This window comes from Crotalus tigris, unplaced genomic scaffold (genome assembly GCF_016545835.1).
Source record: "Crotalus tigris isolate CLP2741 ecotype Arizona unplaced genomic scaffold, ASM1654583v1 scf7180000024385.1074895, whole genome shotgun sequence".
NCBI lineage: Eukaryota > Metazoa > Chordata > Lepidosauria > Squamata > Viperidae > Crotalus > Crotalus tigris.
Genome location: NW_024100555.1, coordinates 942,567 through 957,906, shown reverse-complemented (window position 1 = coordinate 957,906; position 15,340 = coordinate 942,567). Strand labels below are relative to the sequence as shown.

The following is a 15,340-nucleotide window of genomic DNA, read 5'->3' as shown; positions in this document are numbered from 1 at the left end:
TTCTTCAGCTAACAGAAAAGAGAAATAGAGTTATTAGTGCAGCTGAAATGACTAAAGTAGAATTCTCTGGCCAAGTTAGCACTGTTGGCTTCTCTAATTACCTATATTCATCTCTATATAGAAGCTGGTTTGCAGACTTCTTAGCAATGAACATTGATTGGCCTTGCTCGCTGCTCACATATTACATGAATAGGATACCCAAGCCTGATGCAGAAGAATAAGTTGAAATTAATTTTAAATTCCCATGTGGTCTAAACTTTGCAATAGTTATACTGTGAGTTTGTTAGAATCTGCCTGTGCTTAATTTGATTTATTAAAAATTAGATTTGATATGTTGAAATGTTTTACTCACTTTTTGCAGCTGAATTTACTTTGCTAAAGCATTGGAATTATTCTTATGGAATTATATTCTGTTACCTAATTTGAAATATTCCTGTTTTGGAGGTGAGTTAATATTTCTTGAATAAATCAAATCTACAGTTTCCACTTGTTAGCTTTTTGAGATGCTTCTTACAAGAAGACCTCATAATATCCTCCTATATGCAGTTCAATGTTCTCAGGATACTTACTTAGTAAACTTTAACGTTGTTGATTCCAGAGGTACGAATCCACTGTGAAACTGAATCTGGAACATTTGTGTGTTTGTCATCTGTAAGAAATGTTAAATACATAATTTTAAAATTAAAGAAAACAATAGCAAATTTCAGGTGCATATTATGGAAGGATTCAATTTTATTACTCTAGGCATTAAAACAAATCAAAAAAATATTGAAGCAATGAAGAAATAAAAATTTGGTCTAGAGAAGAGTTCCCCAACCTTTCCAGCTTTGCAGACCAGATGGGAGGGGGAGAGGGGATGGTTCCGTGCAAGCACAAATGGAGCATGCACACACATTGATCACCCGCTGCTTGTGCAAGTGGGGATGTGTGCATGTGCATTTGCCTGCTGCTTGTACAATTGGAGATGCTCGGTTCCAAACAGCTCACGGCCTGATAGTGGGCCGCAGCCCAGGGGTTGGGGACCCCTGGTCTAGGGAGATAATTTGCTCTAGTTATTAAGGCACCTGGCTAGAAACTGTGCATTCTAATCTTGCCTTAGGCATGAAAGTTGATCAAGTGACTTTGGGCTAGTCACTCTCCCCAAACTTAGAATCAAAGCACCTCACTAACTGTTTTCTAAGAACAGGCAGGAACCTAACTAGGGCAGAAATCACTGGATTTTTCTGACTGCTTCAGGGCTGGATTAAGACCATTTGATGCATTAAACACAACCCCACAACAGTGTCCCTTGGCTTTCCATTGCTTGACTGACGGCTGGCCCAATAACAGAGGAATACTAAAGTTGAGTTTGGCAGTGAACGTGTTAAGGGCATGATAGCTAAAGGGAAACACTCTGTAGTGCCAAAAGCACATTCTTGTTTTGCTTAATGGTTGATCCGGGGCTGGACTGGTTGTGGAAGCAGTATTTTTCATATTATCCTTGACACAACCCTTGTTATATGCGGGATGTGTGTTGCTTTGCAGCCACCATGGTAATGAATGAATCTGTTCATTTTCTATTTGCTGACATCAAGTACTGGTATGAACATAATATTTCAGCAACATTATCAGAGCAATTTTTTTTCCTTCAGGCACCAAAGAGTTTTCAGTAAGAAACATCATAACTTTTCTAAATTTGCTTTTCCATATCCTTACATTTGACTCATTACTCTAACAAACTGTCTTTCTGAGTAATATGCTTAAATCCAATTTTTATAGCACAATAGTAAAATATTTTGGATCAGCTAATATTCCTTAATGTTTAACCTTGCATTTAAAATATACATCAAGTCATACTTTAGCTTGAAGCCGTCCCCCAATGGTTGATCGCATATGGTAGACAGAAACAACTACATCACCATGGACAGTGACTCCTAGTGGAATAACAACTTTTCCTTCTTGAACACGGAATTCCCTAAGGGAAAAAAAGCAAGCAAAACATTCTGTCTAAAGTGGTATTCATGAGGAATCAAAACACAGAATTCACAGTGAATAAAGAATTATAACCCAGAAGTTGAACACTGCAGTTCATTGTAGTTGAGTTGGGTGGAGTCAAAAAGCTCAATGCGGGGATTAAAATAAAAAATATTATTTATTTTTATTCTGACTTCTAAATGTAATGATTTGGCTGTTCTCAAAAACTGTTCAATTCATAGATTATACCAGTGGTTCTCAACCTTTCTAATGCTGTGACCCCATAATACAGTTCCCCATGTTGTGGTGACCCCCAAGTGGGTGTGGCCACCAATAAGAGGGAGTAGGACAGCTAGGGAAAAGGGAAAAAAATGGCGGACAGCGTGGTTTGGCGACCCCCGTGAAATGGTCATTTGACCCCAAATGGGGTCCCGACCCACAGGTTGAGAACCACTGGATTATACAGACAACTGTTCATATAGTAGATTCTATACAACTCATAAAATTTTCACTACATGTAAGCTGTTTATGGTCAAACGTTGTTGTATACTGAAATACCATTAGCAGAGGATGTGTGACATTCAAGTTGTTCAGAAGCAAAAGCAAAACTTCAGAGGAAGACAAAATATCATCAAATATACGGAATCCATGTATAATAAATGCATGAAAGGGTTGGCTAATTGATGTCAGTCTGAAGGAAGGTGCATATGGACGGATGAATGTAGGACAGTGGTGGCACGCATGCCAGAGGTGGCACTCAGAGCCCTCTCTGTTGGCACGCGCACCAAGCCGCCAGCAGCAGGTCCATTAGGCCACCGCTGCCACCCAGAGCAAGAGCCCCACCCAGCACAAAGGAGGCGAAGCGGCCGACTAGCAAGCTTGAGTAGAGGTGGTAGAGCAGAGGTCACCAACCATTGTTGATTGTTGGACTGGAAGAAAAAGGGAGGGAAAAGCATTTTACATGCATGCATCTGCGCATGGGGGCACAAGCACGCATGTGCTGCAAATGAGGCAGAGCTAGTGCCTGCGTGATACTCACTAGCCCTGCCCCATTCTTACATGGTACAGTGCCTTGTATCTGCACCCTGCAGTGCGGCGGCGGCCATTTTGTGCCTTGCAGCACAGTGGTCCATTTTTGCACTCCTGGTTTTTGTGTGCCAGAGGCAGCACTCAGAGGTGCCTCCCTGCCCCCCCCCCCCTGAGGGCGCCACAATGCTAATGCAGCCCTGGCATTTTGCGATATATAAGTGAGTTTTGGGTTTCGGTTTGGGCACTCGGTCTCTAAAAGGTTCACCGTCACTGATATCGGATATCCTTCAAAGGTATGAAAACTTCAGCCAATTGAGATTTCTATCTCCCTGAAGAAGGCAATGGCTGCTGAGATCCAATCAACATCGATCATAATTGATTGAAAGCCAGGATGCCTAGATCATGAATTAGCTCACCTGTGCTACCATAGGTAAATACATATCAAACAACCAAAGTGGGATTTTTATCTGCCCAGTCAACAGAGAGGAACTTACTTCATTCTTTCATACTCCTGTGATGTTGTAAATATTCTAGTTTCTCCGATAAGGATGTCACAGAAAGGTCGGCAGCCATTTCTCTGCTTGTTGAAACAGGGCACTGGGCTGAGAAGGACTGATTTGATGGTTAAAGGTTTGCAGTGAGGCTGGACAGGCTTGTCTGCTATTAGATCACAAATATATCCTAAATACCTGCAGTGAAAAAGGGAATTCAGAAAAAATCTACATGTATTACTGCTTGTGTTTTTTGGCTTCACAGGGAACTTGGTTCATTATCATAATGAAGATTTTCAACAGCATATCCTACTGACAAGAGAACTTAATTTTTAATAGATGCTTGCCAAAATTAAATAGTGTCAAGAGAGCAAATTCAATGAAAAATCCTGAGTTAATCAAGGAAGAAAACAAATAATATAGATTTGATACATTTGCCTAGAAAGCTACAGAAGCAAGCTCGCCTCACCCTTAAGATAAGAGAATGAGTACTTAATATAGAAAAGTAGCAAACATTTGCTGCTTAGACTCCACTTTCCTACTGCTTTTCTGGAAAGCATTAGGCTTCCCTTCTAACTATTTGTGTTGCCAGCTACCGATCAGCCAGCTAGTAGCAGATTTCTTAGAAGAGCGCAGGTCCCAAAATAAGTTGCATGTGGCCCATGCTCAGCCTTGCTATAGAATTTAACCTGTTTTCCAAACGTTACTCTCCCCATCCCACCCCATGTGTGTTGTAGTATAACTTCCCACCCCATGTGTGTTGTAGTATAACTTCCCACCCGATGTGTGTTGTAGTATAACTTCCCATCCCATGTGTGTTGTAGTATAATTTCCTACTTGGGAAGATAGGACCAGGCCGAGGAAGTCTGATCTAGACGTTTCTGTCTGAATACACATTTTTCTACTTTTGAAAAAGTGATGGCTTCCTGTCTAAACCCATATATTTATATTCTTTTGGAATAACTGAAGATTCTTGAACAGGACTCTCTCGATATACGTTTGAGAATGCAGCTGTAGAAAATGAGAAGTGTGAAACCTTCAATAACATTGAATGCTTGACACTATCATTGAAAATCTTTTTAAAACACTTGCCAAGCTTCAGCTGCGCAGCCAAATTTGATAATACTATTCCCATTCATTTGAGTGCAGTTAGGAAGGTGTTAGAGAGCCAGTTTGGTATAGGAGTTAAGGCACCAAGTTAGAAACCAGGAGACTATGAGTTCTAGTCTTGCATTAGGCACAAAGCCAAATGGATGACCGGGTACTAGTCACTCTCTATCTCAGTGTTTCTCAACCTTGACAATTTTAAGGCATGTGGACTTCAACTCCCAGAATTCCACAGCCAGCATTGCTGGCTGTGGAATTCTGGGAGTTGAAGTCCACATGCCTTAAAATTGTCAAGGTTGAGAAACGCTGCTCTATCTCAACCCTGGGAAAAGGCAGTGACAAAAAATCTTGCCATGAAAACTGCAGGGACTTGTCCAGGTAGTCACTAGGAGTCAACATTGTCTCCAAGTAACAAAAATAAAGGTAACTGCTGATGTTAAAGAGGGATGAGATTGACTAAAATCTGGATCCAGGAACTAAGAGTGGCACAGTAATTGGAATGCAGCAATGCAGGCTAATTCTGCTGATGGCCATCAGTTCAATTTTCATCAGCTCAAGGTTGACTCAGCCTTCCATCTTCTGAGGTCATTAAAATGAGGACCCAGATTATTGGGGGAAATATGTTAACTCTGTAAAACGCTTAGAGAGGGCTGTAAAGCACGGTGAAGCGGTATATAAGTCTAAGTGCTATTGCTATTGCTAAGTGAATTAGTATCACCTGATATAATTTACATTGCACATGATTTAAAACACATTTACTATACCTTCTGTGGGACGGCCAGAGTACTACTCCAGGTCTCTTTGAATTTAGCAATTGAACAGCAGAAGTTGGATTAGAGAAGAGATGACAGAAACAGAACATTGCACTGACCAAGACTGCTGACGCCACACGACCATCCTGTCAGACAAAATACAAGGCCCTCCATCAGGAAAATTTCACCTTTCAAATGAGCCATGTTTTTTTTTTTTGTTAAACAAAATCTGTTAAATTTTGTTAAAACAATTTTTTATAAACAAGATTTGTTCAATGCTGCTTTGAAACTAAAACTAAAGCAGAAGCTCCACAGAAACTCTTGAGATGCTTCCCTCTGAAAAAAATGTTCACAGGATTACGTGGATGAAACAGAAAACAAACATTTGACTTTGGATGTTTTTTAAAAAGTGTAAAAAGAAGAAAATTACACAAGTGCTTCCTATGCAAAAGAAAGGCCATTGGACAATGACGGTGAAAATTCCTTCTAGTGTAGTGTGATGGAAACATCCAACAGTGGGTTAAAAACTAGAAAGGGATTGTGTGAGATACAGTTATTTTTATACTTGGCACTGTGGCTCAGATGAAGACAGACTACGACAAAGCAAGTCCATCAAATAGAAGATGAAGAACAAACGGGGTAGAATTCTTCTCTGATTTGTTCTATTGTAATCCAGAGTGCAGAGGAAGAAAACAGCGTCCTACCTATGCTTCCCAGCTATGCCAGAAGTGAGTCATCATTGGTTCAAGTGTACTTAGAGTGTGTCTGTCACAACAAACCAGAAGCATTCAAATTATAGACAGTAAGTGTCCAGTGCTTAGATAATCAGTTTGCTAGAGAAAAGCTTCCAGCTGTGGTATGTAATCAGAGTAATCCAATATCGCTATTAAGAAGATAATTCTGTAACATTCCTTTCCAAAAATCTTTGATCTTCAGAGAAGCCTGATAAATAGACAACTTTATGGCCTTCAAATGTTAGATTACAACATTCTTGATTTCCATGTTTCATAGTCAATTGTGAGAGATTATAATGTTGGTAATTAAAAACATTTGGAGGGCATCCGAATTTCATAAGTATATAATTTACATGGAAGCCATATGCAGAAAAGGCTGGATATGTGGCTTCTCCCCAATAAAGTAAGCAGCAACTCGACAAAATGTAAAGAGGAGTTGTCCCTTACATACTGAGGCAATGCATGTCTTCAGCTGCATTGCTGATATAGAGTTAGGACAGAAGGAGAAAATAAAATAACCAAAGTGACAGTGTGAAGAAGTGAAGAATCTTATAAGATAAATAAAGATCTTGAGTGCTCTGTCTTCATCCAATCTATTGGCCAACACTGTTGGCTTCCTGGATGGATGTAAAGACCTGGTTCTTCCATCTAGCACTGGGCTCAGAAAGTTGTTGGTGTTGGAATTCTGTTGTTTATGTGATTTGTTTGATGAGTTGACAATATAATTTTTAGGAGTCTCGACCCATTTTATTTTTAGTGGATCTGTACAGCTGGTTATTTTATTTCTGTTTACCTCCTAGATGTGTTTCTTAGGTGGATGGGTGGTTATATAAATCTGCTAAACAAACAGAGCTTTTTAAGGACTTGTGAGAGTTCCAAGCAAAATAAAGATAAAATAAGTTCCATGGACCCGTGAAAGATGATGCCTTGATTACACTCAAGCATCACATTAAATCACAAACCACACTTTATGAGCCATGATAAAGATAGCATTATGGTTTAGTAGGATATATGCAGTTTGCCATTGTTTACCTTTGTTATGGAAAGATAAATATGGAGGGTTGTGCCTGTGGTATAGAATATAATTGAGTGCAATTTTTTTTGAATGGTGGGATAAAATATTTAAATAAAGATGGAACATGATAGACATATGCTCACTATTCTGATAGAGTTCTGGCTAATTTTTATGCATGAGAGTTTGCCTTGAGGGAATAAACTTTTAGTAAGATGTTCTTTAGTGGTTAAATATAAGTTTTGTCATCATTTTAAGAATTACAGTACTACGTGGTCCATGGTGTTCTCTGAGCTGGTTGTTTTCTGCAAGACCAAGGACCCCACAGTTCCATCCTGAGCTACAAATATCCTCTTCCCATCAGTTACAGAACTGTACCTTGGAGTTTCTGTGGGCAATACTGAGGTGAGGAATCAAACCTACCTGCCTATATTCCATCTCTATACAAATTGTCTAGCATCTTATTATTAATGAATTTGCTTGCACCTTCCGATTTATGGCTACTTTACTATAAAATCTGTAAAATAGTTTTCTAAAAGACAATGAGGTATGATTGCCTGTTCTTCGTATTATAATTTCAAAACTGCCCAGCTAGCCAAAATTTGAGTGACAAAAAGCTGTTTACTGAAGGGAAATAATGATTAATTTGTTTCTCTTACATGGATCTCTCTGAATCATGATTCTGCTGCCGTGTTGTGCCTTTGAAGAAATGGAAGAAAATGCCTTACTTCATTCTCTGTGATTTTGGGACACCAATAATTTATGAATCATTTAGCAGAAGGCAGAAAAAAAGGGGTATTTGGGAAAAACTGCTGATTACTAGAAATCTAATCAATGGCAGTGTTATGAATTAAATTACAAAGGTAAGGACTTTTACTCCAGATTAACCATCTGGAATTCCACTGATACTACAGTTGATCTGTAGACTAGTGTTCCTATACCACTTAGCATTGAACAGGTCTCTCCAGACAGATTTATTTATCTGGTAAATAGTGTCCTAGAGACAGGATGTCTTCATATGGGTTACCAAAAGTCATCAACAATTGGAACAACAGCCTTACCTCTGGTGGCAAGTTACATCTTTGAAGTTGCTTGGGGGGAAATCAGGAGAATCCATTAAAAGAGGCAACAATGCCAATGTGAGGGTGATCTCCAGACAAAAATACTTCAATTCTAGGGCATGTCAGGTGTATCATCTCTGCAACTTGGTGGACTCTGGTGGCCAGCTGTCAAAATTCTGTTGGTGGAGAAGGGGATTAACTTGCTTGATGTGTCTATTATGGCTCCCAAATGAACCATTTGCTAAGGACATCATCAGCTTTGATAAATTCTAGAAGTAGATGCCATACTGATAAGATGGGCTGGTGCTAACAAGCAAATATTAGAAATTGGGGGTCTGCAAATAGGAATGACAGGAATATGACAGAGGAAGAGATATGTATTGTTCTGATTATTTTAATGACCTGTATGCAGAAATGTGGATTATCAGATACTTGTTTGATGTGCTAACAATCAAGGATGGCTCCCATATTATTCCTCTTTTTGGACCCACAGAGAAAACTGAATAAAGCATATGGGATCTTAGAGGAGGCATTATTGTTCTACATTTACTATATTTACATCACTTAGGGGTACAGAGGTTGAAGACAACTGAAAGTTATTCTTGGTCTTGGCTGGCCCACTAAAAGTAACTTCCTATATTCATTGTTGTTGGCGAACAAAGGCCACCCAGGTATAAAAGAATAGAAAAAGTTTTGTTTATGGATGAGCAGAGTCTGACAGGCCAAGTGAAGAACTAAGTAGCATACAGTTTTATGAAGCCTATACTCAAAAATCCAATTCCCATGAAAATTACTTTACTGTATTTTAAGGAAGCAAACTATTGTTACTGATTTGCTTCCCCAGAGTTTAAATTATACCCATAATTTCCTTAATGTTTGGGTAGTCTCAATATTCTGGTCAAGCCATAAAGCAAAACAACAACAACAAATTCTGTGCTCTACAAGGAAGCTGAAAGAGAAGTTTGGTTGGCTTGCAAAATCATTTTGGTTTGGGTTGCCCTCATTCTGACACCCTTTGCTCAGAAAATTCTGGTATCATTAAGGCATAAAATAAGAGTAACCCAAGGCAAGCAAATGTGACTTCTCAAATGGTGCCCTCAATCTTCAACCTTCCAATTTGCATTATTGATTGCTGGGAAATTTGGAAAATAATGACAGAGTTAGAAGAAAAGTATTGATGTATCTGGACATTTTTACTGATAGTATAGGAGAACAGCAAATCTCTCTCTCTTTTGAAATTTTGTTCAGGAAAGATATTAATAATCAAGCCAAGGGATTATGTAGGGGTGCTGCCATTTAACTAATGCTTTCCTTCATTAATCTTTTTAAATCAATTTTAGCTTTCGTATTCAGATGTGGTATATCATATTATTTTAAACAGCCATCCACCAGCACAATCCTTGGCACTTCCTTCCATGCTTTCAATATGTTCTCTCTGCCTTAAAAATCTTCTTTCTCATCCTCATTACAGCAGAAGCTATTTAAATTAGAAAAATCAAGAACTGGCACAATACAAAAATGATTGTGCTGCTCAAGTCATTAATTTGTCCTGTTTTACCTGAATTGGAACTGCTGCTGATCCTTTTTAAGAGGACACTTTTTACCTGGAGTTTAAAAGCCTGACTTTCTCTATTACGTCTAGTTATGTGAAAGTGCTATATTCTCTATTACACTGAGTTACTCTATATTGCCTGACAAATGTGTTCATTTTCTCTGAATTTGCTAAAATCCTTAGGAAAAGGATAAAGTGTTTCTTAATACTATGCCATTACACTATCTCTTGTCTTCTTTACAATGGCAAGAAGCTTTACAGTGGACTTAGACTTTATTTTGATTTTTCTGCTTTTCAGACTCCAAGCAGAGTTTTGTGTAGGTTCCATTAAATCACTTCCCCAAATACCCCATTTCTCCTGTCTTACTGAAATGAATGCATTAAATGTGTTGAATTCTCTACAGACTGCTTAATATCTCTACCTTAACAATTAGCTAACTGTTAATTGTAACTATTGAACATTTCAATAGTAATCTGACTACTTTCTATGCAATCATTAAGTAATAAACTGAATTAATAAATTTTACCATTTGTATTTTATTATTTTTTTGCTTCCTAAAAACATAAGCCTGTTTAATAACTTAAACAGTCCCACTAGAATTAACTCTGTGGGTGTCTCAAGACTGTTATAGAATTGCTAGGCATCTCCTGACACCAAATGTTTATATAAGACATAAATGGAACAATAATGCTGTAAAGTACTGCTCAGGGCTAATGTGCATGCATTCTATCTTGCCCATGCAGGGTATAATGCCATTTTCAGGCCTAAAATAAAGTTATGGAAACATGTTCTAATATAATAGCATTCCACATGGACCATGACAATTTTGACTCAGTGTAAATGCCAGACCAATTTTTGAAAGAACTTCTATAATAGCACTGAATTTCCTGAGAAACTAAAAGGTTCGGTATAAAGACTCTCCATGCAACTGAGTAGGTGGTAAATACTTTCAGCCTTTTCTTTAGTTTTGATGTGTTAAGAAATATAACAAGCATTAAATTACTGGCAGACTGCTCTTTGTCTGTATATATAAATAAAATGACAACTTCAGAAATCCAATTCTAACATTCTCAGATAAGAGTCAAAAGAGGATTAGGATGGACAACAATCGTTCCTCCAATAATATCTGTAAAGTTTTCAGGAACAGCCACATAAAACTCTACAAAGATAAATTGCCCATCAGTAACAGACTCCAAAATGAATCATTTTAGGAACGTTGGTTTGGAGTGGTGCTTTTGATACAATGCATTCAAGATGTCTCTATTCCTCTGCAACTTTCGTGATAAGATCCATTACCGATGCTGACATAGCACTTTAATCTCTTCTGAAATTAATAAGGAACATTCCAGAAGAAAGCAGTGAGGAAAAACCAATATCACAAGTTTCATGAGGTGAATTGGCAAGACTTTGGAAATGATATCGTTTTATCAATTACCATCCTACAAGAACATAACCCTATACACTAAGCAGCCATTTTTTTAAAAAAAAAATATTATTCATATAGTTATAAAAATCAGATACTGCAAACATCATTACAGGGACTACATCTCCTCTTCCAAATATCTTGTTTTATTTTCTGCATATGAAAATTAATAAATTTTTATTAGAGACAAATTTGGATCAAATGCAAAAAACTGCAGGAATAAAATTACAAGAACAAGATATTCCCATTTCTCTCACTTTTTCATGATTAAAGCTATAAATATCTAGCTAAGAGAAACCCAAAAGCATGATAGGCTCTTATTGAATTGGACAAAGAAATATCCCAAAATATTGCAGTATCTGTCAAGTTTAGCATTGCTTTCCGCATACAGATTGCCACAAGTCAATTTTCAGTTTTTTTGAGTTCTTTTTTGTATTGTTTGTACTCTACATCAGTTGTTTTTCAACAACCAGCAATCCTTACTCATTAAAGGGACATTAATTTATGTCAAGCTTCATATTTCAAATATTTTTTTCTGTATAGATCTACATACAAATGGTTACTTACTGCTTGACTTACCATACAGTGAATGACACAAACATTTTTTGGGTTCTGCTGCAACCAGTTATGCATATTCTTACAAACAGCATAGAGATTGTGGAGACTTGGTGCTTGTCTAATTGGCCAACTACATTCAGATACCTAAAGAAGCACAAAATGAAAACAGGTCAGAACAATAGTAACAATTAGCTGGATTTGAGCAGCATAAAAGAAAACTAGAAAGAGGTCAGGTAGTTTTCAGTTTAGCATATTTTAAAACCCAAGTATGTTTTATAAACCAACTCATCACATAATGTGATTTGTTTAGGCATGATCCAGCTGATCTGCAGTGATGATTAAACTCCTGACCTTCAAAAGGCAGGAGATAAAAGGCCTGCAGTATGGCTTTACATACATGTAAAACAGAATAAGGTGTTGGCTATAATGGTTTCACCCACTATTTTGAAACACATGATTGTCCCTACTGTTACCCCTAAGCACAACACGTTATGTGAATGCAGAAATTTCAACTCAGATTTAGCAAGCTGTGGAAAAGACCCTGGTGTTGGGAAAGATAGAAGGCAAAAGGATAAGAAGATGACCCAGGTTGAGATGGTTAGATAGTGTCAGCGATGCAATGAACATGAACATTGACATGGCACCAGCTACATCATTATTTTAATATCATAGCTTTACCATGATCTACATCCCTGCCTCAGCAAAACTTACCCTATTATGAAACCGTGCAGTACGATAAGACTTTGGTGACAAATTGAAAACTGTGTAATGATCAGGATGCCTTGAATCAAGAAATGTCCGCACATCATCAATATGATTCCTAAATCCCAGTTCGACTCCTTCACCCGGAAATGACATCACTATCAAGAAAGGGGGAGGGGGAGAACAAACTTATATTCTGAAGTGAAACCCAAATAAAATGGGCAATGAGAAGCTGGAGGTTGCTGCATTGCTCTATTACTCAAGTAACTGATCACTTACCAATAATTCTTGAGGTAATGTAAGAAATATCTAGTTCTCCCTTGGTATAGCTATAAAAGGAAAAAGAAGATAACAACAAAATAGATTCTAGTTAATGCCTACATACACAACTGTCTGATAAAAATATCAAGAATGTATTATTACCTTTCTTTACATCAGTGTTTCTCAACCTTGACAATTTTAAGGCATGTGGACTTCAACTCCCAGAATTCCACAGCCAGCAATGCTGGCTGTGGAATTCTGGGAGTTGAAGTCCACATGCCTTAAAATTGTCAAGGTTGAGAAACACTGCTTTACATCCACTGGATATTTTAGGGGCCAATCACCTTTCCCACACTTATTACAAACATGGAGCCTAAACACAGTAATATTTACCTAATAAATATTAGTATTTATTTACCTAATAAAAAAATTCCAATTATAAGGACAAAAAAGAAAAAACTAAATAAACTAGAATTCTGTATTCATTACAGTGTTCAGCAGCCTATTCCATTCCACTCCACTCCATTTGCTTCACATTGAAAATCTATGGTAGAAGAACTCGTTGTTTCTGTTAAATTCCACACTTTCCCAATCAGGTTTCAAGTCAGATTTTAGTAGAACAGCATTGGTCATGCTTGTTGATGATCTATGGCATCCTTCCTTGTGTTCCTTGATCTTTCAAGGGTCTTTGATACAATCTCCAATGGTATTTTTGTGTCCCAGAAGTTGGGAATGGGGGGGGATCACTTTGTTACAATGATTCACATCCTTTCTTGGTGGTTTGTTCAGGTCAATATTAGAAAAGAGACAAGGGATATTTCTTCATTTGTAGGGTATCTCAGAGTTCGGAGTTCCTATTTAAGACTGATATGAAACAGCTAGGTAAGGTCACTCATCAGTTCACAGTTCAGTATAAAACAGTATGAGAATGCTTTCAAATATACATCTCAAAGCCAAGTTGTGCAGGTGATGCTGTCAATGTTCTGGCCCATTGCCTAGAAGCTGTCTGCATGGGAAAGGGGAAGAACAGACTTTGGCTCAATCCTAACAAGACTGTGTTGAAGACTTTTGATCTTGGATGAGGTTGCACTTTTCCATTCAAGACTGGTATATAACTTGAAGGTCCTCCCAGAGCGTCAGCTACTGCTCAAAGAGCAGATGGCAGCTATGGCCAGGAGGGCCTTTGCACAGGTTTATCTTGAGCAGCAGTTGTGCCCTTTCCTCACCTGGGAGGCCTGTTGGATTATTGCAACACACTCTAATGAGGCTGCCCTTTTGAAGATGCCCTCCGAAGGCTGCAGCTGTTTCAAAATGCAGCAGCCAAGCAATAATGGGCACTTATTATGTTCTATGGCTTCCAGGACAATTTGACTTGCTGGTCATAATCAATTAATACCATAATGCCCGGTCATTTGAGACATCACCTGTCTCCAGTTGTTTCTGCCTATCCGTGGTATTCAGGCAGAGCAGGTACATTTTAGGTCACCTCAATTAAAAGCTGTCATTCTATGGACCAAGAAAGCATGCCTTCTCTATCGCTGCCTCTATCTTATAGAACAGCATCCCCCCACAGAGACAGAAAGCTCTTGTTCTCTATGACTTTCGAAAGTACCTTAAGACCTGGATCTGTTCCCAGGCATTGGCCTGAGAGTGCCTGTGGAGCCCCTGTTGAGGTTTTTTTTAAAAAAAAAAAAAAGTTGAGGTATGCTTCTCTTAGTCAGGGCAGTTCTGTGACTTTAGTTGTGTTCTTTAACTTAATATATTAGATATGTTATAAGCCACCCAAAATCTTTTTGGAATAGGTCGGCCTTAACAAATCAAATCAAATAAATGAATAAATAGGGAGAAATTATTCTCTAATCTAGTGATCAATAGAAATGTTGGGGCTACCATATTCTGGGTGTCATGGATATGTAATGGAGAAAATCTATACACATAGTTGCTAAGAATCGTTACCGACTTGATTGCACACAATCAATCAATCAATGAAGGTAGCAGGTGGCTATGAGCAAGGAAGAGTTTGTATGATCCCAATCTCCCACTAGAAACAGTAATAGTTGAGAATGGCAATATGGTTCATAGTGCAGCAACAGTGATATTTTCATCCATGACTGTAGGGGTCTTTATGTCCTGACCCAGCATTCATCTCAGTATATATTGTTACGAAAAGTGTCTTGTTTCAAAAGGGTGTCTCCTTGGTTTCACGGGGAAGGGGAGGAAACCACTCACCAATAACTCACACTTAGAGCTGTCAATTCTTGTTCAAGAACCTAATCGCATGGGTCTAACATTCCTGAATTAATTGTGCCATGCATTTCAGTGGATTTAGAATATGACAACTTAATTGCAAAGGAGTACAGAGATGGCCTTGACAAAGGTATGCAACAGCCACTGAGACATGATGAGAAAATAAATGAAAACTCAGTCCTGGGAGAGAACTTGAGAAATAGAGGGACACTGCCATAGCCTCAAGTTCGAAGACCAGTCGCAAATCTACATTTTCAGTGCTTTCATAAGTTTAAACAGTCACTGAACAAGGCGATCAGATAAGCAAAAACTGTCTGTAATCATGTTACCTAAATTTCAGATTCTGTGTTTCACTTTAGCGAACTGAGTTTAATTATTAAAATGCTTTTCATTTTACTACTCTATTGCTCAATAATCAAATTTCCCATCCCACAAGCCTATTAACACCTAATCATTT

General features: G+C 38.1%; 1 protein-coding gene across 4 annotated transcripts in view; it reads right to left on the bottom strand.

Annotated features, from left to right (window-relative positions):
• The window catches only part of DNAJC6 (DnaJ heat shock protein family (Hsp40) member C6), a 56,882-nt gene that overhangs the window by 16,911 nt on the left and 24,631 nt on the right, over positions 1-15,340 (bottom strand). For 3 of the 4 annotated variants that reach the window (XM_039328953.1, XM_039328950.1, XM_039328952.1), the window contains 7 exons: positions 12,655-12,704; positions 12,385-12,533; positions 11,683-11,817; positions 5,345-5,478; positions 3,477-3,671; positions 1,837-1,954; positions 570-649 (listed from right to left, as the gene is read on the bottom strand). In XM_039328953.1, the coding sequence (XP_039184887.1) occupies positions 570-649; positions 1,837-1,954; positions 3,477-3,671; positions 5,345-5,478; positions 11,683-11,817; positions 12,385-12,533; positions 12,655-12,704 (861 nt within the window). The remainder of the gene's footprint in view (positions 1-569; positions 650-1,836; positions 1,955-3,476; positions 3,672-5,344; positions 5,479-11,682; positions 11,818-12,384; positions 12,534-12,654; positions 12,705-15,340) is intronic. The other variant, XM_039328951.1, reaches the window with a different exon arrangement.